This window comes from Camellia sinensis, chromosome 7 (assembly GCF_055761805.1).
Source record: "Camellia sinensis isolate YWXY chromosome 7, ASM5576180v1, whole genome shotgun sequence".
Lineage (NCBI taxonomy): Eukaryota > Viridiplantae > Streptophyta > Magnoliopsida > Ericales > Theaceae > Camellia > Camellia sinensis.
In genome coordinates this window covers 187,270,154-187,293,503 of record NC_138967.1, presented here as the reverse complement: position 1 = coordinate 187,293,503, position 23,350 = coordinate 187,270,154, and the positions used below count along the sequence as shown (strand labels likewise).

Below are 23,350 nucleotides of genomic sequence, written 5' to 3'. Positions count from 1 at the left end.
GCTGCAGCTTGTTTGTCACGAACCTGGCCACAAACATCTCGGCCAGGCCTTCCCAAGTCTTCACGCTTCCTTTCGGTAGTTTGTGGAACCAATCTGATGCAATCTCCTCGAAGGATGAGGGGAACACTTTGCAGAGCAACGGCTCGTTCCTACTATATAATGCCATTGAGTTCAAATATAGTCCAACGTGGAAGTTGGGGTCTGACTTACCATCGTATATTTAAAATCTCGGCACACTGAATCTCTTCGGTGCCTCAAACCTGTCTAATTCCACCGAGAATGGTGTCCTCGGCTTATCTAGGGAGGTTACCTCGGCGTCAGCATTCTGTTGCTTCCTTTTGAGGTAATCTCTTAATTCCTCCTTTGTCCGTCTAGGAGCTCGGCTATCTCTTGCTTTCAATCGTTTTGGTGCACTACTTTCAGCTTCGTGGTGAGTTCTTTTTAACCCTTCTCTATGAGTTGTGTCGAAGCACAGTGCCTGCTCCTGAACATGCCGATGTCCTTTGGGCTCTGCCTCCTTTGTGCGATGCATCCTCTGTGATTCTTCTCTTCTTGATTCTCTTCGTCCGACTTCCCTAGAAGGTCGGTGAGAATATCTTTCACTCCCGTTGTGCTGAGGGGCTACGGGGATTGTTTTCTGCCCTCCTTTCTGGGCATTGGCCGCTGGAATTGACGTGTCCTACAGCGGGAACGGTGGCTACATGACGTTGTTTTGCATAATGAAATTGACGACCCACTACAGGTCTGCCAATTTGTTTGCCATCTCTTTTACCTCTTCGTCCCTCCTTAGGCACCTATCCTTCCAAACCTGGAGGTCGTCCTCGTTGTAGTATCCACTTCGATCTGGTTTCTTTGGTACGTCGCCAGTCTGGCCGACGTCTTTCATTCTGTGATTCTGGTCACGAGTTTCTGCGTTGCATTCGTCTCCTTCGACATCAAGGTCAATAGGTCGTCCACTCTTAGCAGGAGTGTCGTTCTCAATCTTTTCCTTCTGTCCATTACTGGCCATCTATTCTACTTTCTTTCCCACAGACGGCGCCAAATTGTGTGAGTGATTTTCCGATCACACTGCCCAACTCAGTATTCAGCTGGAGAACATTGGCAGAATAGATGACACCTGGCTAACCTATAACAGAAAGAGAAGATTTCGGCGGTGGTTCGTCCACCCGGGAGCACTCCGACGATCAAGTCAGTATATCTCTCAAAGATAATCAATAGTGCTAATCTCACTGTTCAGAATATAAATTGCGTACCTTAGACCCACGGGGGTGCCTCTCTTTTATAGCTAACTCAATCCTTGTCCCACAGGAGCCTAGCTCTAATGGACTTAGGATTACCATCAATCTTGGACTCCTAGTAGGATTGGGATAAACTCCTTAAGAGTCTTATCCTTTCCCAACTATAGTCTTCCCATTTTCTTAGACTCTTGTGCCTTATCCGCTTATCTTGGATTCCGATATCTTCGGAGGAAACCTCGGCCTCGCCGAGATAACCTCGGCGTCATGTCTAGAACACGTGGCACATCAACTGACACGTCGGCGTCACTTTAGTCAGGTGTTGGTACTTAGAAAGTATATCCCCATATAAGATAACACACTTTTTCATATCTTTTCGATCATTAACTAATTATATTATTTATACATTATTGAATTTAAAAAATAAATTTAAAAAGTGAATTTATATATTATTTTTTTAAATAATATTATATAAAAAGATTATATCAAATTTTCTAATGGAACTCTGTCCCAAACAGTATGATCCCAAACAATTCGCATAGTTAGCGTGTTGAGTTTGTGGCGCCGACTCTAGACCACCGAAGAGAGGAGCGGAGCGGGGTGGGGGTCGACTCCGAAATTAACGGTCCGAAATTGCGTGACATGCCCATGCAGTGGCCCGTGTCTTATCTTATCTATCTAATCAATCCAGTTGGCATTTGTCACGGCGCCACATAACTCTCAAGTGTTTCATTTCATAACTCAAGATCTATTTTTTTTTTAAATTAAATTATTTATTTTTCATATTTTTTATTTTTAAGATAAATTATAAATACACTTTCTAAAATTTGATTAAAATACAAATCACTCTCTTTGGTTTTGGAAATTATATTCTACCTATGAGATTTTTAATTTCATAACAAATCGCCCATTTTATTAATAAATCATTAAGTCAATTAACAGTTTTTAATAATATTAGAAATATGTTTCAATTAATAATTCAAGTAATTTAAATTTCAATTTTTTAATTAATTCTGTTAAATAAAAAATACTAACAATGAGGCATTTGTAATTTTTTAAATCACAGAGGCAATCTGTACTTTAAGCAAACCTTAAGGGGTGTATTTGTAATTTAATATTTTAAGTATTTTTTTTTAATTTTTAGATACACTTAAAATAAATATGCTTAAAAAGTATAATATTTATGAAAATAATCTTTAAAAAATTCACTAAATAGCAAAAATATAAAAAATACTAAAATTCAATATATTTTTTGTATTCTTATATATTTATTGATTTTTTAAAATATTTTTTTTATAAATATTTTATTTTTTAGATACATTTAACTATGGTACATCTAAAAAAATAAAAAATAAAAATTATTTAAACTTTTAAAAATATTCACTAACAAAAAATACGAAAGACAAAAAATTCAATTTCAAGAAAATTAAATTCAGAAAATTGAAACCAAACACAGCGAATATGATTCTAAAAAAAATTACTTTTTTTTTATAATTTTAATTATTAATATTTATTAGCACTGATTTGTTTTTTTTCCCCTCTACATGGAATTGTAATTTTTTTCAAAAATGTAAGGGCCAATTAGGCAACAATGAATAACACTCGGTAAATTGGCCCTTCGTTGTTTCAAGTGTTTTGTTTTCACTCTACTTATAAAGTTAGCTACGGTTCAAAATTAGACAAAAAATATCATGTTAACTGTCATGTAATATAAAAATTATATTATTATATTAGGGTTTGAGTTTATGTTAGAGGCATAATTATACATAATAAAAAAAATTATGTCACGTGATTGTTAATGTATTGTTTTTCTATTTAATTTTAGAAATAAGTTAGCTTTTGAATTGTTGGGAAAATAAATAAATTTTAAGAGTCAAAGTAAGAAAATGACAAAACATAGAGGGAACAAAGCGTAATTTACCCAATAATACCAAAATATTTTACGAATAGATGAAATATTTTTGGATAAATTAGAAATACACCCCCTGAGGTTTGTTTAAAGTACAGATTGTCTTCTGTGATTTGAAAATTACAAATATCCCATTGCCAGAATTTATTATTTAACATAATTAACTAAAAAAATGAAATTCATAATTGTTCTCCTGTACAATAATAAAATTACCTAAATTATTAATTGAAACATATTTCTAACATAATTAAAAACTATTAATTGATTTCATAATTTATTGATAAAATGAGTAATTTGTTATAAAATTAGAAACCTCAAGGGGTAGAATGAAAATTTTAAAATCACAGGGAGTGATTTATATTTTAATCAAACCTCAAGGGGTGTATTTGTAATTTATCCAATATTTTTAGATGTAAGGGCTCGTTTGGAAATATGCTATTTTAATAATTTTTTGACTTTTTATGAAAAGATATGCCAAAAAAATAAAAAAGAGTGACGTGATAATTTATAATAATTTTTTAAGTCCTCAAACAAGACCTTGGATTGTGGAGGGTACAACACATTCAAAGATTATTATGGGTTATTATGGGAAATATGTTAAAAGTTGATTTTTAATTTTTTATAAAAAATATATATTAAAAAAAATAGAGAAATAATGTAGATGCTTGGTTTCACTTTTTAAAAAACACTTTTCAGAAAATTCTATTTTCTTATTTTTCGTATTTTTTTGTTTTTACTGATTTTTTTAATATTTTAAGTAATTTTTCTAATTTTTAGACATACCTAACTTAGATGTATCTAAAAAGTAAAAAATTTGTGAAGAAAAAATTTTAAAAATTCACTAAATACCCAAAATACAAAAAAAATACGAGAATTCAGTATATTTTTTGTATTTATTACTTTTTTAAAAATATTTTTTCACAATTTTTTTACTTTTTAGATACATCTAAGTAAAGTGTATCTAAAAATTAAAAAAAATGCTTAAAATTTTAAAAATATTCACTAAAAATAAAAAATACAAAAAATCAAAAAATTTAGTTTTCAAAAAACTTAATTCAAAAAACTCAAACCAAACATACTGAGCCTCCGTTTGGGAAGTGGGTTGGCTTTTTGGCTTTTTGACTTTTTTGGCTATTTTTGCCTGGGCTAAAAAGCTTGGTTTAGGAAGAGCTTTTTGGCTTTTTGGACTTTTTTGTGAGAGAAGAGTGTAATGATTATGAGTTGGATGTGATATTTTGTTTTTTGTGATTAAAATAACCTATTTTATTTTTTGTGACTAAAATAACCAAAAAAATCCAGAAAAGCCCTTTCCAAACGGACCCTGAATATATTCCAAAAGAGATTAAAAAGTCAGAAAATAAACATTTTGCCCATTTGTCAAAACAAGTCTATATATAAAAAAAGCTCTTATTGATATGTACCAGCACTTTCTTTTGAAAAGTTGTCCTCCAATAATAATAAAGAAAATAATGTATACAAAATATCGAATTATAAAATAAAAAATATTTATAAATGTGACATTTATCATTCATTGAAGTGACAGTTCTACTGTTGCATGTCATCAATAAGGAAGATAAATTTATAAAATTAATTAGTTTGTATGAAACAAGCCCAAATAACGGCACATTTTGTGGTTGAGAAAGTGATAAATAATAGGAAACATATACTTAAGGGCATTTTTAACGGTGTGTTAATTTTTTATTAAATCTAAATAAAAATTTGAGGAAAAACTCTTTTTGACATCAAGTACTTTAAGGGAGGGTTTTGCGGCTTTGTCAAACCATCGGTCGACCGGCGTAGACGACTAGACAGATGTTTGGCCGGTCGATTGACCAGTACAAATTTTTCACAATTTTTCTTCATGAGGTGGTCATTTGAGAGGGCCAATGTAATTTTTTTATAAATTTTTGCCTTGAGGTGATCATCCGGGAGGTTATCCAGGGGGCCATCTGGTGGTGAAAATCTAACAACAATGAACATTGATTTAATAAAAGGTATATTAATCCTCAGTTTGATGATGAAAAAGTAAAATTCTCGATTTGATAAAACCATTAGAGCTGAAAAATGAAATTTTTTTCATCAAACTCAAATTTGATAATAAATTTGATACACACCTGGAGATAGTCCAAGTAAGAATAAAATAATCATATAATATCATTATATGCTATTGAATGAGAATAAAGATACTAACATATTCAATTTTACATCCAAACACACACATGTAGAGAGATTAACTGTATGGGTCATACATACATGTGTGTGGATTCACCTACTCGTCTTCTCTGTAAATGTATTTGGATTTAGAAATAGATGAAATCATAGTGATAGGCGTGACAAATGAGCCAAATAAGTCGAACAATTAAATATTCATATTTAGTTTGAAAACTAGTTTCAAAATTTAATCAAGTTCGGTTCATTAAACTTTCAAACCGATCTCAAATAAGTTTTTGTCCAGTGAAGTTCCAATAATTTAGTATTTTTATATAATTTTAAGCTTATCAAATCGAGCCAAACAAATAATTAGCAATTCAAGTTTGATAACCTTAAGGGGTTGGCCTGATGGTAATAACTTGGGCTTGGGTTGTCATCCCTCCAAGATCTTAGGATTAAAATCTCTTAGGTACAAATAATTTCTTGGGATCAATCCATATTAGGTTTTTCCTTACCTTTAATTGAGAACTCTACAGGTGTATGGTAGGTTGGTTCCCCAAATTAGTCATTCCAATAGATTGGTTACCAAGTTGTAAGAATATATATATTCAAACTTAATATTTTAATGAGAATTGAAATGTGTTCACAATTAACTTATTTACTTAATGAATTGAGCTCAAAGTATTTGCTTCGTTCATCACCTTCACGTAATAGCATGGTTGATTGAAAGAAAATTCACAAGTCAAGTGTTTATAATTACGTGCACGTTTTGGGAGTAGCATTCAGTGACTTCTTTATTGGTGTGCTTCTGTGCTTTATGTAGCATGTGGGGGACTGGGAATGGGACGAATTAATGGTCCATCAACATGAAAGCTTGACTTCCCCAGTCCATCTTTGATTTACAACATGTAATCACCACCGTTCATCATCTTCCTCTGATTCTAATCATGGGTTTTGGGCCGTTTACTAATTTTCATCTATGTACTCCTGAGGAGTAGCTAAGTTCGTTGTTGTGGGAATGTGAAGTTTTGTGATAAGCAGTTGGGTCATACTAACCATAATCCATTAGACTATGGAAAATTATTTGGTCACGCCAATAATAAAATGTCATTCTCATTTACTTGTCATTCCTAACCGTTCAATATAAAATGATAAATTATGTGTGATAATGGAATTATTTGAAAGATGATGAATCCACCTTGAATATTACAATCTCATTTGGCATAAGTCGGATAGACACTCTGATATTTAAGTCATAATCAAACTTTATAAAGATAAAAGGTGTAAGTATAGAATTTGTATGTAAAAAATTGTGCCTCAAACTTTATAAAGATAAAAGGTGTAAGTATAGAATTTGTATGTAAAAAATTGTGCCTCATCCAATTGGAATGTAAGCTTTTTACAAAGCATGAATGTCTTCACTAGAATCACAAACTCAAGTTGTTACCCCATTTGTGGGATAGTGGCTCTTTATTTAAAGGTTTAGGCGTAAGTTGGAATGTCCCATAATACTCTTCACCAATAAAAAATTTAATTGAGTAACTATATTTTTTGTGTTATAATTTTATCTAAAAATTTTAATTTTGTCTTTATCTCTATTCCTCATATCATAATCCTAATCTTTCCCTCATCCTTAGCACATTACCAGCTTCGGTCATTACTGTCGCTCGCCGTTCTCCAACTTACCTTGCCAATTCAGACCTCTTTTCAGCTTATCTTTGCTACTCCCTTCCTTAACCCTAATCCTCTACTCTATTCTCTTTCTTCAATTACTCTCTCTCTCATTCATCTCTTTATCTCAGTATTGAAGGTTGTGGGGAAATGAATAGGGATTGATGGTGATAAAGAAGAGACTGCTGAAGGTGGGGTAGAAGAAAATGATTGGAGACTATTGAAGGTCAGCAGATGATATGAGAGGATAAAAAAGATAGGAAGAAGGCCATCAGGGATGAGAATTGGGATTGTAGGGTTGAGGTTCAAATTAGTGACTATGATGGGTGTAAAAAGAATAACTAAATAAATAGTAAAATAAAAGGGTCTAATTTAGGTAGGGTGGAAGTACAATGTAATAGGTGGGGGCTATGCATAATTGGGAATGATCGTTCATGTGATGGGGTAGGAGAAGTGGGACGCACACGTGAAAAGGAAACATTCAGAGCCCACAAAGCAAGAGAGATTCTCTTCAATTAGCCGTTTTCACACACACTTTGATGCCCAAGATTCGACTCTTAATCCATTTCACACCTAAAAAGTCTATTTCATTAAAATAATGTAAAAATTTTAAAAACTTCAATAAGAATATCATGATAGCTTTGAGATTATGATTGTTTTAGTCGGAAGGTAGTAAAATTGGATTAATAATTCAATTAATTTTACATATATCAGATTTGTTTTGGAATAACTAGGAATTTCTTCCAAAATGGTATTAGGGGTTGATTTAACAATTCAATCTCAAGAGATTAAAGATAAAAATGCTATTATATTATCACTTTATAAAAATGGCAAAGTTATTTTTTATATATTGAGAGTTTTTATGTAAATTTATAGATTTAATTATAACTAACTAATATCACTATACTACTATACGAACAAACACTATTTATCTTACATCTCAAAACCTTTTACATGAGGTGAGCTTCACTTTTTTTGTGGATCCACTCCCACTTGAGAGTGTTGTTTGGTGATTAGTTTATGTGCAAATAAAAGAATTAAAAATTTTAAAGGTCGATTTTTTTTTTAATTTTTTTTTTTTACTTTAATTGTTAGATAGTTAACGAAAAATGTTATGGATCCCAAATAATCTACTAAATTTTTTACCAAACCTATACATGCGAATTTGTGTAGGTCCCACACTCATGTAAGAGATTTAATAAAAAATTTAATAAATTATTTGGAACCCCTAACATAACTTTAGTTAAAAGACAATAAATAATCCATCTAACATATTTATAATTTCTTATTTATTAAAAATATTACTTCTTCCGTATCAAAATATTAGTCCCTTATTCCATTTTTTATTATCCCAAAATATTAGTCTCTCTTCAAAAATCAAGTATAAAATTAATATAAATTTTCTATTTTACCCTTATTTTAAATTAATAAACAATATAAAAAGTACAATTACGACATTGATATTTTCAAAAAAATGTACTATCAAAAGGGTAATTTTGGAAAATCAACTTTTTTAAAGTGTAATAATTGTATTATCAAAAAAAGTTAGATTCCTCAAAAGGAGGGAGTATATAAGATAATATCACATATTTACAGTTTCTTATTTAATAAAAATATTATATAAAATAATATCACATATTTACAATTTCTTATTTATCAAAAATATTATATAAAATAATATCACAAAATATTTTGAAGGGATAATTTTTCACCGTAAACAATAAAAACCAAAAGAAGTGGGGTAAGGTCAAACCCAATCACCCCCTGGTAGGGCATCCCAATCCCATAGTCCCTCGTGGCAATCCAGATTGGTTTTGACCCATTCCCTCCCACCGCCACCCTGCCCTCTCTCTCTCTCTCTCCCCCCTCTATATTTAACACAAACCTCAGCATCTCTCAAACCTTATTCTCTCCCACACCAAACATTAAAATCCACAACAGCAAAAAAGAAAAAACAGAGTAAGATGGGAAACTGTATTAAAAAAGAGTCGCCAACGCAATGGGGAGGCGAAGACTGGGGATCTCCGGTGTCGGAAAAATTAATTTCCGGCAACGACAAGGTGACGAAGATAGAAGAAGATCAGAAGAGGTCTTCTTCTTCGACCGAGGTGAAGATAAAGATTACAAAGAAGCAGTTGGAGGAGTTATTGGGTAGAATGGAGTTACATGGGATGTCTTCGGAAGATGTGCTTGGTCAGCTGATCAACGGCGGTGATCAGAAGTACCAGACTCGTCAGAGGTCTTGGAGGCCTTCCCTGCAAAGTATTCCAGAGGTCGATTCATGAGTTCGTCTGTGATCATGTGTAAATGAATAGGTTTTTTTTTTCAGAATCCATTCTTGCATATTTGTTTAGTTTAATTACACTAAGACCCCATTAGTGAATATCACGTTACTTTGTTTCTTTATGAATTTGTAATTATAGAAACTGTATACAAATGTTCCTCTTTAATTTAGAGTTGAACGAGATAAAATGAACAAATACATAAATATGATTTTTGAAGGGTCTTAGTTTAATTAATCTTCTTTGCTTTTGTATTATAGAAATTTCCTAGATTTTCTTCTTTTCATGTAAATTTCTGTTTTGTTGGGTTTTGATCTCATACAGAAAGTAAAATGGGTTCTTTCTCTACAGTTACTTCTAAATCCTCTGTGTATATATGTATATATATGTATGTGTGTGTGAATCTTGTGATAGTTTTTTTGTTGTACCTGTTTTGCTCTGGATGTTGGTTGCTTACCAATTTGGGGCTTGGAGTTAGTGCTAGCAGATAATTTTGTGTGCTTCTTGGTATCAACCTAGTTGAGATCTTGATGTACCACTGTGATACTTTTTGTACCCTCCTCTTTATTGATATATTTTTACATATTTCGTATGTTTTTCCATCAATAAAACTTCTTTTTGCTAATAAAAAAAAAAAAAAATTATGTCTCAAGATCTAGTATTTCAAAATTTTCATGAGTAAACGAGTGGTTGTTTTGAAATAAAGTGAGTATATATATATATAAAGGTGAATACGAACAAGGATTACTTGCATGATTTAAAGTATCAATGATTACTTGCATGATTTAAAGTATTTATGATTTTTGTTCCTGCTATTGAAATAGGATTCTCTTCAGTCATGAAGATTAACTGGACAATTTACTCCAGCATTTTGCCAATGTCATATTGTCAGTTTTGATTATTCGATCTGATTCAATAGAATAATCATACATATTTAATTATATTTATTTAAAAAAAATTAAATGACAAATCTGATTTTGAGAGTATACTATTTATTTCTCTTAAAAAAAATAATAAAATGATATAACAATAATTATTAAATTAATGATCTACACATATAAAATTAAAATATGATTGGATTGAATCATCAAAGCCAATAATATGGCATCGGCGTATCGCTGGATTGGTTTGTCCACTGCTTCTATCTTATTGGAGAGAAGTTGGTTCTTTTTTACTAATGTATCAATTTAAAATGAATATGAAGGTCAATAAATATGATCATGATAATAGTGATGAAATTCAATATATAATTAACACAAAGAAAGTCTTAAATTAAGAGATAAAAATTCCCAAACAACTACACAATACACAGGTGAAATGTTTTGCATTTCTAACATCCAACTAAAATTTAAAGATTCTGTCAATGGCCAAACCATAGTTGTTGAGTATTAATTTATGGGTTATGAATCTATATTTTTTTCCTTATATTTTTTACTCTCTAACTAGATGAGTGCACATTAATTATTATTATGATACAAAAATAAGGATATTTATATTCAATAAAAGGGAAGAATATTGGGTCAAACAAGGCACAGAATTTAAAAGAACTAGCCTTTTTTTTTTTTTTTCCAACTAGAATTTAAAAGAACTAGTCTAATATTTACTGAGATGGAGAATTTTATTTATTTGTTTTTGGTTGGTAAGAAAAAAAAATGTATATATGCGTAAGCTTTCTTAAAACTTTGATGTGATTTATAACTTTACACTTTGAAATTTTCTATTTTGCATAGATGAAAGGAGAACTACTCTTTCTCTGCTAGCTCATTTATGCACCGAATAGTCTAATATAAGTGGTTTCAATGAAACATCCATGGATGTTACTTTTTGTTTAGGGAAAAGTTTTTGTTTGTTTTTTTTCTTTCTAATCTTGTTATTTGTATTGTACCACAAAGATGTTGAAACTAACAACTTCTTTAGGTGAGGACAATGATGATCATAAATGCTTTGTAATTTTTAAAAGAATAATGTTATATATATATATATATATATTAATTGGTATATTAATTAGTATAACATCACCGTTTTTTAAATTATTATGTGAAAGAAAAAGTTTATGATTTCATAATTATGTTGGATTTTTTTAGCCTTGGTTGTAAGTCATAATTAGAGCGAAATAAAATATAAGCCATTGCTGACAAGATAATTACTTACATTATTATTAACAATTATATTACAAAAGCAAAAAAAAATCATAGATTTGGACATAAAACACAAATTAAGAACACATGATTTTTGTAAGCTTTTTAAAAATTTGTGGGTTCCTAAAAATTATGTTACTTTTTTTGGGTGTTCCTCATGCATTATTAGATAATAAATATCATATTATATCTAGATCATTAATGCGAATGTTGGAGTACATAATATATAATTTAGTGTATAGTGAATCACATTGAGAATTAGTACGATACAAACGTTTTTGATCAATTTTGGGGTCACTTTTTTTTTTTTTTTTTTTTTTTGGGTCCATTATCCATAGCATTATTGAAAAGAAAAAAAAAGAAAGTAGTTCAAAAAGTGCAAGAAAATAAAGTGTATTTGTATAAATACAAATTTATTGTGTTATAGGTTAATTTAGTTCACACACTTTTATTTTTTGAATCATTTTATGAATATATTTTTTGGTCAAATTGTACTAACCTCTCCTGAGATGTAAAAAAAATTACACTAAATCTCACAATTTTAATATAATTACACCGATTTTCTTTTTAATAAGATTGAATGGATCAAAATTAATACAAATAGTTTAAAGGTTCATAAGAAAAAATATACATTTTAGACCTCGTTTGGCAAGTAACTTTTTTAGCCAAAAAGTCAAAAAGTCATTAAAAAAACTAAAAAGCCAACAACCCATACCAAAAAGTCAAAGATTCTCTTTTCTCTCTACTTTTTACACATCTTTTCGTAAAAAGCTAAAAATTTATCCCAAACATACTAGTTTTTTTTAGCTTATATTTTAGCCACATAGCCAAAAAGTTACTAAATTAGCATGTTCCCAAACGAGGCCTAAGTGTAAAAAGGCACAGTGATAAATACAAAAAAACATATATATTTTAGTGTAAAAAAGATGACAATTATTTTTTTCATCCATATGACTTATTGATGAGCAGTAACGAAATATTATATGAATTAAAATCTTAAAAAAATTTAATATAATTTTATCAAAATAATAAAATTTATTATATTTTTGTAAACTTTAAGAGAAATGAGCGTAATTTATTTTTTATTTTTCAATTCAGTAACATTCTTGTAATGGATAAACGTTGTTGACGTAGCAACTCGATCTGCTTGCGTAGTTGAAAGTGATATTTCATACTGATACATTTGTCAAATGCTAATTTTTTTTTTTAAACTATTAATTAGATTGGGGCTTCCTTTGAAAATAGGTTATTTTAGTAATTTTTAAATTTTTTATAAAAAATTATACAAAAAAAATAAAAGATAATGTGATAATTTAGAGTAATTATTTAACTTTTTGACTAAAATATATAATTGATAAACGAGACTAAGAAAAAACAGCCCACCTTAAAAGATAAGGATATATTAATAATTTTCTATGGGCGAATTACACTAACAGTTCTTATAATTTGGAGTTCGTGTCACTTTGATTCCTGATTTTTTAATTGTGACACATTTGATTATAAATTTTGAATTTTGTTTCAAATAAGGATAATTGAAGATACCATTACTTAATTGCAAGGGTAAAATCATCAATTTGATAAAATATAAACTAATTTGATAAAAATAAAACTTTAAAAAATATTTTTTTATTTTTAAAAATTATTACTATCCACCAAAGATAAAATTATATAAAATTGATAAATCTTTTAAACATTTATTTATTTATTTATTTCACCAAATTAATTTTTATTATATATTTGGATGATGATCATGTAATGAGGGTAGTTGTTAAGTTTTTAATGTGTAATCGATATATTTAATATATGAAATATTTTTAGTTTTGGATTTTTGATTTAATGGATTTGTTTAATAATGATATCAAGGTTATGACCATATTTGACTTTTGGAAAAATATAAACTAATTTAATAAAAATAAAAATAACTACACATTACATGATTATCATTCAAAATAATAAAAATTAATTTGATAAATAAATAAATAAATAAATGTCTAAAAGATTATTAATTTTACATAATTTTATCTTTAGTAGGTAGAAATAGTTTTTAAAAATTCAAAAATATTTTTTTGACTTTTTTTTTGTCAAATTGGTTTATATTTTAATTTGGTAAAATAATATTTCAGCTTGTGTCTAGTCTGAGATCGGACTGGATAGTGCTATTGGGTCCGTGGGGCTCACCACAGGTCCCATTTTGATAATCCGAACCGTTGAATGTGTAGAACTTATAGAGTACTATATGCTTGTAAAAAATCACGTTGATCGGATATCGATAGCTATGTGATCAAATCAATTTTGTATATAAAAAAAAATAGACGGTGAACAAATTAACAATCGACCAAAAAAAAAAACTGTTTTGAAGTACTTTTAATTTTTAAATTATGTCTTGTTGGGGCAATCCCACATCGCCCGGGAGGGACACTTGCAACCAACTTATAAGCGTACTGGCCCCCTCTACCTTGTAAGAGGCCTTTTAAAGCCGTGAGGCCGACGGGCGTCATTTTGCCACCTCGCCGGAGCGGACAGTATCTTACCGGGGCGCGAGAAGCTAGTCACGTCAGTTTGGTGGCCTATGCAGGTCGTCCGGCAAACTCTCCCGTTGTTCACGGCCTAGTTCGCTGGGGGGTTATGTTGGGGCAATCTCATATCGCTTGGGAGTGACACTTGCAACCAACTTATAAGCGTACTGGCTCCCTTCACCTTGTAAGAGGCTTTTTAAACCCGTGAGGCCGACGGGCGTCATTTTGCCACCTCATTAGAGCGGACAGTATCTTATCGAGGCACGAGAAGCTAGTCACGTCATGTCTCAAGATCTTACTATTTCAAAATTTTCATGTGCAAAGGAGCGATTGTTTTGAAATAAAGAGCGTATGTATACACTTACACATATAAGGATGAATACGAGCAATGATTACTTGCATGATTTAAAGTATTTATGATTTTTGTTCTTGAAATAGGCTTCTCTCCGGTCATGAAGATTAACTGGACAATTTACTCCAGCATTTTGTCAATGTCATATTGCCAGTTTTGATGATTTGATCTGATTTAATAAAATAATCATACATATTATTTAAAAATTAAAAGATAAATCTGATTTTGAGAGTATACAAATTATCTCTCTTAAAAAAAATAATAAAATGATATAACAATAATTATTAAATTAATTTAATTAATGATCTACACATATAAAATTAAAATATGATTGGATTGAGTCATCAAAACCGATAATATGGGAATGGTTTGTCCACTGCTTCCATCTTATTGGAGAGAAGTTGGCTCTTTTTTACCAATGTATCAATTTAGAATGAAATTCAATAAATGATCATGATAAAAGTGATATATAATTAGGTTCCGGAATGTCTGGGGTCTAGATTTGGATAGGCCGGTCCAATTCGGCTTATTGGGTCCATTTTTAGGTATATTTTCGATAATCAGAACCGTTTATATTTTAAAATTTGTTGTGTATATTATTCTTGTAAAAAATCACTTCAATCGGATAACGGATACTTTATATTTGGATCACTTTTGTCTGGAAAAAAATAGACGGTCAAAAAATTAACTGTTCATAAAAAAATGATCCGAATACATAGTATTCATTATTTGATCGATGTGATTTTTTTACAGAAATAATAGACTCAACAAATGCTAAAATGTGAACGGTTCAGATTATCAAAAGGGAGCCCAAAAGAGGGCCCAATGGACCGGACTGGACCTTCCAATCTATATGGTGGACTGGAGGCAACTCCAGCCTATAATTAACACCAAGAAAGTCTTAAATTAAGAGATAAAAATTCCCAAACAAATACACAATACACAGGTGAAATGTTTTGCATTTCTAACATCCAACTAAAATTTAAAGATTCTGTCAATGGCCAAACCCTAGTTGTTGAGTATTAATTCATGGGTTATGAATCTATATTTTTTTTCCTTATATTTTTTACTCTCTAACTAGATGAGTGCACATTAATTATTATTATGATACAAAAATAAGGATATTTATATTCAATACAAGGGCAGAATATTAGGTCAAACAAGGCACAGAATTTAAAAGAACTAGTCTTTTTTTTTTCAACTAGAATTTAAAAGAACTAGTCTAATATTTACTGAGATGGAGAATATATTTTATTTATTTGTGTTTGGTTGGTAAGAAAAAAAAATGTAACTATGCGTAAGCTTTCTTAAAACTTTGATGTGAATTATAACTTTACACTTTGAAATTTTCTATCTTGCATGGATGAAAGGAGAACTACTCTTTCTCTGCTAGCTCATTTATGCACCAAATAGTCTAATATAAGTGGTTTCAATGAAACATCCATGGATGTTGCTTTTGTTTAGGGAAAAGTTTTTTGTTTTTTTGTTTTTTTTCTTTCTGATCTAGTTATTTGTATTGTACCACAAGGATGTTGAAACTAACAACTTTCTTTAGGTGAGGACAATGATGATCATAAATGCTTTGCAATTTTTGAAATAATATTGTTATATATATATATATACACCAATTGGTATACTAATTAGTGTAACATCACCGTTTTTTAAATTATTATGTGAAAGAAAAAGTTTATGATTTCATAATTATGGTGGATTTTTTTTAGCCTTGGTTGTAAGTCGTAATTAGAGCGAAATAAAATATGAGCCATTGCTAACAAGATAATTACTTACATTATTATTAACAATTATATTACGAAAACAAAAAACAATAATAGAGTTGGACATAAAATACAAATTAAGAACACATGATTTTTGTAAGTTTTCTAAAAATTTGTAAAAATTATGTTACTTTTTTTGGGTGTTCCTCATGCATTATTAGATAATGAATATCATATTATATCTAGATCATTAATCCGAATGTTGAGGACATAATATATAATTTAGTGTAGAGTGAATCACATTGAGAATCAGTACGATACAAACGTTTTTGATCAATTTTGGGGTCACTTTTTTTATTCTGGGTCCATAGCATTATTGAAAAGAAAAAAAATAAAGTTGTTCAAAAAGTGCAAGAAAATAAAGTGTATTGTATAAATACAAATTTATTGTGTTATAGGTTAATTTAGTTCACACACTTTATTTTTGAATCATTTTATGAATATATATTTTTTGGTCAAATAACTCTGCCGAAGTTGTTAACAACTCCACCAGTCCCATACTCGGGTTCAAGAAGAGAATTGTGTGTTAGGTAGCTGACAACCAACACATAAAAAAGCCGCTCGGATCATTTATAACAATGAATCCTACTTTGAATCGTTTAAATGTTAGGTCGTTCCCCTTAAGTGACGCGTTGCGCCTGCCTCCGAGTGTTTCGAAAGTGAGTAAAGGGCGCTGCATCGACGCCTAAGTGCATTAAAATATGGGCAAAGGTTCCAGCATTTTTCTGAACGAGCACGGGTAAAGATGCTAGTCCAAGACTGTAGGTTTAGGGTAGCCACTTGGAAAATAGGAACCTTAACTAGTAAGACGATGAAGTTGATAAATGTTATGATTAGGAGGAGAGTTAGTATAGCTTGCGTACAAGAAACTAAATGAACGGGTGAGAAAGGTAGGAAAATTGAGAATACCGATTTTAAACTATATTATAGTGGTAAGGATAGACGCAGGAATGGGGTAGGAATCTTAATTGTCAAGGGTCTTATGAAAAATGTAGTGGCAGTTATTAGGAAAGGGGATAGGATTATGTTACTTAAATTAGTTATGGGAGGGAATATAGTGAACGTTATTAGTGCATACGCCCCTCAAGTAAGATTAGATGATCAGACTAAGAGAGATTTTTGGAAGCAAATGGATGAGATCTTACAAGAGATACCCATAGGAGAGAACTTGGTTATAGGTGGAGATTTTAATGGTTATATAGGCATAGATAAACTAGGCTATGAAAGGGTGCATGGTGGATACAGTTTTGGTGACAAAAATGAGGCTGGAGAGAGTATCTTAGATTTTGCGTTGGCTTCTAACTTGGTGGTGGCCAATACTATGTATAAGAAAAGGAAGAAACATTTGATAACCTTTAAGAGTGATTCACTTAAGAGCCAAATAAATTACTTCTTAGTGAGAAAAGTGGACTGCCTAAAATGCAATGATTGTAAAGTCATTCCTGGAGAGAGCCTAACCTCTCAACATAGGATTTTGGTATTAGATTTATGTTTTAAAGGGCAATACCAAGCTAGGAAGGACAGTGGGCGTCGTAGGACGAGATAATGAGACCTAAAAAGGGATAAATTAGAAATATTTAAGAATAGAATAGATAAAGAAGGTACTTGGAACTTGAAAGATGATACTAACACTATGTGGAACTCGATGACCAATTGTATGAGGAGAATCTCAAGGGAAGTGCTTGAAGAGTTGAAAGGAACGAGACCCAGCTCTAGGAAAACTTGATGGTGAAGAGAAGAGATTCAAGCGGTAGTTAAGGCAAAAAAAAAGTGCTTTAAAAAGTGGCAAAAGAATAGAACTGAGGAAAATCTTAAAAGTTATAGATTGGCTAATAAGGAGGTCAAGAAAGTAGTGAGAGAAGTTAAATTGAAAGCTTATGATGACCTCTACACCAGACTAGGTAGTAAGGAGGAAGAAAAGAGGGTATACAAACTTGTTAAAATACGGGAGAGGAAAACAAAAGGTTTTAATCAAGTTAAGTGCATCAAGAGTGAAGATTCTAAGGTATTGGTGAGGAATAAAGAGATTAAGGAAAGATGGAAGAACTATTTTGAGAAACTATTAAATGAGAAATATGGTGGTACGGTAATAGGGGAAGAAATAGCTAGTAATACGATAAACCAAGACTATAGGTTCTATCTAGGAATGGCAACGGGGCGGGGCCGGGGACCACACTCCCCGTCCCCGATCCCCGATAGTGAGAAATTCCCCGTTCTTGGTCCCGATCCCCAATGGGGACCCTATTGCCCCCCCGCCGCCGATCGGGGATCGGGTTTCCCCCGACCCCAAAAATCCCCGACCTGTTCATTTTTTTTTTTAAACACAAAAACAACAACAAAAATTTCAATATGTTGTATTTAGTATATTTCATCATCATCATCGCCATCAATCATCATCAACAACTTAAAAAAACAAAAACAAAAAAAAAATCTGAACCTGTTCACATTACACACACACATATAATCTATCATCATCATCAACTTAAAAAAAAAAAAAAAAAAACTCAAATTCTTCATTACACACAGATATATATATATATATATATCATCATCATCATCAACAACTTAAAAAAATAAAAAAATCTTAACTTTGTTCATTACACATACGTTACACACACACACGCGCGCGCACACACACACACACACATATATATATATATATATATATATATGAATCTATCATCATCATCAACAACTTTAAAAAAAAAAAAAATCTTAAATTGTTCATTACACATATATATGTATCTATCATCATCAACTTAAAAAAATAAAAAAATCTAAACTTGTTCATTACACACACACGCAGATATATATATATATATATATCATCATCATCATCATTATCAACAACTTTAAAAAAAAAAACCACGAATCTGTTCGTGAAGCTGTGTTACGACGGAGCTGCAGCGGAGGCTGGACAGAGACGGTGTTGTGAAGAGGAAGCCATGGCGACGAAGGCCGTGGTGGTGGAGGATCGACGGATCTGTTCAGATCTATTTAGATCTGATCTAGATAATGATGACGGAGGCGGTGGTGGTGGAGGATTGACGGATCTGTTTAAATCTGTTCTAGATGATGATGATAAGAATCTGAGGTTGAGAAATTTGAGTGAGGGAAAGGGAGAGGGAGAGAGAGATGAGAGACGTGGTCTGAGGGAGTAGAGAGAACAGCTATGAGAGAGTGAGAGTGAGAGTGAGAGAGAGAGCAGCCTCATTGTTGTGTTTGTTTGTGTTAACAAACCCTAAACACACATATATATACACAGGGGTATACTCGTAATTTCATATCGGGGATAAACGGGGCGGGGACCGGCGGCGGGGCCGGGCCCGGTCCGGGGCTTAGAAATATATCACCGTCCCCGGCCCGAATATCATCGGGGATTAATTTTTGAATACCATCTCCGGCCCGCCGGGGATATTTTTTCGGGGAAACCCCGCTAAATTCGGGATCAGGGGGTCAGGTCCCCATCGGGTCGGTTTCAGATTGCCATCTCTAATTCTATCGCAGGATTAGGAACTTTGAATTGGAGATTGCAGTTAAGAAGATGAAATCAAATAAAGCTTTAGGATTAGATGATATCTCTATTGAAGCTTGGAAATGTTTGGGTAAAAAATGGTTGCTTGGTTGACTAGGTTGTTTAACAAAATTTTGTTAAATAGGAACATGCCAGATGAGTGGAAGAAGAGTATTTTAATATCAATCTAATAAATCAACAAAATTTACAAAAGAATTACGTTAGATTTAAAAAAAAAAAAGGTTTTGGAATCATGTCTGATTTGTTGTTTAGAAAAAAAAAATTTAGAATTAAAAAAAAAAAAAACTAATTTAATAAAAATAAATATGAAAAAATATATTTAATTTGTAATAATTATTTCTAACCACTCAAAAGATAAAATTATATAAAAGTAATATTTATTTTTTATTTCTTAACCAAATTAATTTTTAATTTTTTTAAAAAAATTTAAAAATAAATTTCTAAAAATCAAACCAAACATATTCTAAGAATTTTTTGACAAGCAATTTCTTGTGTTTTTAACTTATTTAATTATTTGTTAATTTTATGATATTTTCACCATCTGGCATTACAATATATAAGAGTTTTGGAGACCAATTTTTTTGATCTCTGAAAGTGAAAATTTTGTTATAAAAGACATTAAGAAACTAGTTTCTATCGTCGTGAGGATAATCACTAAAAGGTCGTTCTGAAAAGTAAAAATATGGCTTTTAGCGATACAATTTCGAAAATGTCAATAATAAACAAACTTTTATGGACAAAATAATTTGGTCTCAAAATGGTTTATTTTTTGAGACAAAAAATTTGATACCAAAAAGCTAATAATTAATTACTAATGTTTAATTTTCGTTGCTAAAAATATAATAACACTTTTCGCAACAAAAATATTTGGTCCCTCAAAAATAATTTTGTCTCTAAATTTTGGTCTCTAAAACCTTAATTTTTTGTAGTGTAATAAGTGTTTTTCCATTTTAATTTTGCATTTCATAACTTATTTTAAAATGATAATTTAGCTAAACCTCAAGGGAGAATATGTAATTTAGCTAAACCTCAAGAGGGTGTAAGTAATCTGCCCTTATTTGTCAAAAGGGCATTTTAGTCAATTTATGATATTCGTTAATGGCGTTAATTGCGATAGGGTGGGATGTAATTTTTGTAATTTGCCCTTTTTTTAATAAGATTGAATGGATCAAAATTAATACAAATAGTGTAAAGGTTCATAAGAAAAAAATATACATTTTACTATTAAAAAGGCACAATGATAAATACAAAAAACAAATACATTTTAGTGTAAAAAAGATGTCAATCATTTTTTTTCATCCATATGACTTATTGATGAACATGGGATGAAATATTATGTGAATTAAAATTTTAAAAGAATTTAATATAATTTTATCAAAATTATGAAATTTATTATATTTTTGTAAACTTTAAGAGAAATGAACATAATTTATTTTTTGGATAAATTACAAATACACCTCCTGAGATTTGCTTAAAATATGAATTACCTCCGGTAATTTGGAAAATTACAAACACTTCTTTGTCAAAATTTTTTATTTAACAAAATTAATTGAAAAAGTGAAATTTTTAACTGTTCACCTATACAATAATAAAATTATCTGAATTATTAATTAAAATAAAATTTAAAATTATTAAAAACTGTTAATTAACTTGATAATTTATTAATAAAATGATCTATTTGTTATGAAATTAGAAATCATGAGGGACATAATGTAATTTCTAAAATTATAGAGAGTAATTTATAATTTAAGTAAACTTCAGGAATGTTTTTGTAATTTACCCTTATTTTTGTAAGGGAAATGATTTGGAGCTCTAAAAACTTCCCTCCTAATCCCCCTAATTTCAAATTTTGGCAACCTTTTTCTTTTTTTTTTTTTTTTTTTTTTTTACTTGATATAGAAATTAGGGGGATTAGGGGGATGTTTTCAGGGGATGTAGCATGACCCTTTTTGTAATACAGTAACATTCTTGTAACGGATTAACATTGTTGACATAGCAACTCGATCTGATTGCGTTGTTGAAAGTGATCTGATTGCTTTGTCAAATGCTAATTTTTTTTTTTAACTATTAATTAGATTAAGGCCCCGTTTGACTATTTTAATAATTTTTTAATTTTTTTATAAAAAGTTAAAAAAAAGAATATAACAATTTATAATAATTTTTTAACTTTTTAATTAAAATGTATAATTGACAAACAAACCCTAAGAGCATCTCCAATGGTTGTTGCTATATTTGGGTTGCTATTGTTATAATTTGACAATGAATAGTGTTATTTTGTCAAATTATAGCAATGGTGCTCCAATGGTTGTTTGCTATTTTTGGCAAATCCCAACCAACTTTCCCTCCAACTTTGTAGGTGTTGTTTGGATATAGGTTTTTTGTGATTTTATTTTTGTTTATTTTTTTGTCTTTTGTGACATTTTTTTATCTGTTTGTTAAAAAAATTATATATTTATATTATTCCCAACTAGACAAATATAAAAAATTAAAAAAAATTAAAAATTGAAAAAAAAAAAATTTATTTGATTAATTCACCCCACCAAAAAAAATTTAACTACACATAAAAATTAATTTAAAAACCAATTACCCACCAACAACCAACCACCAACCAACCATCAATTATTAACCCAGCATTCATTCACTCACATCCACCCACTCAACAACCATTCATTATTCATTCACCCACCCAACAACCACCCATAATTCATCCACCCACCCAACAACCATCCATCATTCATCTACCCACCCAACAACCATTCATTATTCATTCACTCACCCAACAACCATCCATCATTCATCTATCCACCCAACAACCATCCATCATTCATCTACCCACTCAAGAACCACCCATTATTCATCCACTCACCCAACAACCATCCATTATTCATCCACCCACCCAACAACCATCCATCATTCACCCACCCACAATTTTCTCTATAAATATAACATAAGATTTTTTACAATTTTCATATTCACCTACCTATCATTTTCATATCTTCAAAACTCTTTGTATCCACCAAGAAAATTTTCTACAATTTTCATATTCACCTACTCACCCATCCATTTACAATGAACAATTTGAGTAAAGCCATATTAAATGGAGATTTTGATGAATCTTCATCATCTGATGATGATATCATCATGATGCAACTATTCACAGCGCAACAACAAAGATTACAGATGTTAAGCCTAAACCAACAAACCAGACGTGTTGGTTCCACAAGTGGTCATCGATACATTAATCGTGAGAGGGTCAAAGGCGACGAACAAATTTATAGAGATTATTTTGCAGATAATCCTGTCTATCCAGAAGAATACTTCCGAAGACGTTTTCGAATGAGGCGGTCATTGTTTGTTAGTATCTTATACAATATTCAACAAGTGAATGAGTACTTCATCCAAACCCGTGATGCCACTGGTGCTCCTGGATTATCCGGTATACAGAAGATGACTGCAGTACTTCGGATCCTCCAATACGGCGTGCCTGCTGATGCTGTAGACGAGTACATTAGAATCGGCGAAAGTACTGCAATTGCCGCCTTAAATTTTTTTACCAGATCAATTGTTGCTACCTATGAAGCTGTTTACTTAAGATCTCCAAATGAAGCAGATGTCGCCAGATTATTGCAAGAGGGAGAGCAACGCGGGTTTCCTGGAATGTTAGGGAGTTTGGATTGTATGCACTGGCGTTGGGATAAATGTCCAAGTGCCCAAGCCGGTGCTTACACTGGACACTATCACAAACCAACAGTTGTACTCGAGGCGGTTGCCTCCTATGACTTGTGG

General features: G+C 30.9%; 1 protein-coding gene across 1 annotated transcript; it reads left to right on the top strand.

Moving 5' to 3' along the window:
• Positions 1–22,633: 22,633 nt before the first annotated feature.
• On the top strand, positions 22,634–23,343 carry LOC145796392 (uncharacterized). The gene is made up of 2 exons (XM_082881486.1): positions 22,634–23,223; positions 23,316–23,343. Exons 1-2 carry the CDS (start codon positions 22,634–22,636, stop codon positions 23,341–23,343), a joined length of 618 nt encoding a protein of 205 aa, XP_082737612.1.
• The last annotated feature ends 7 nt before the right edge of the window (positions 23,344–23,350 follow it).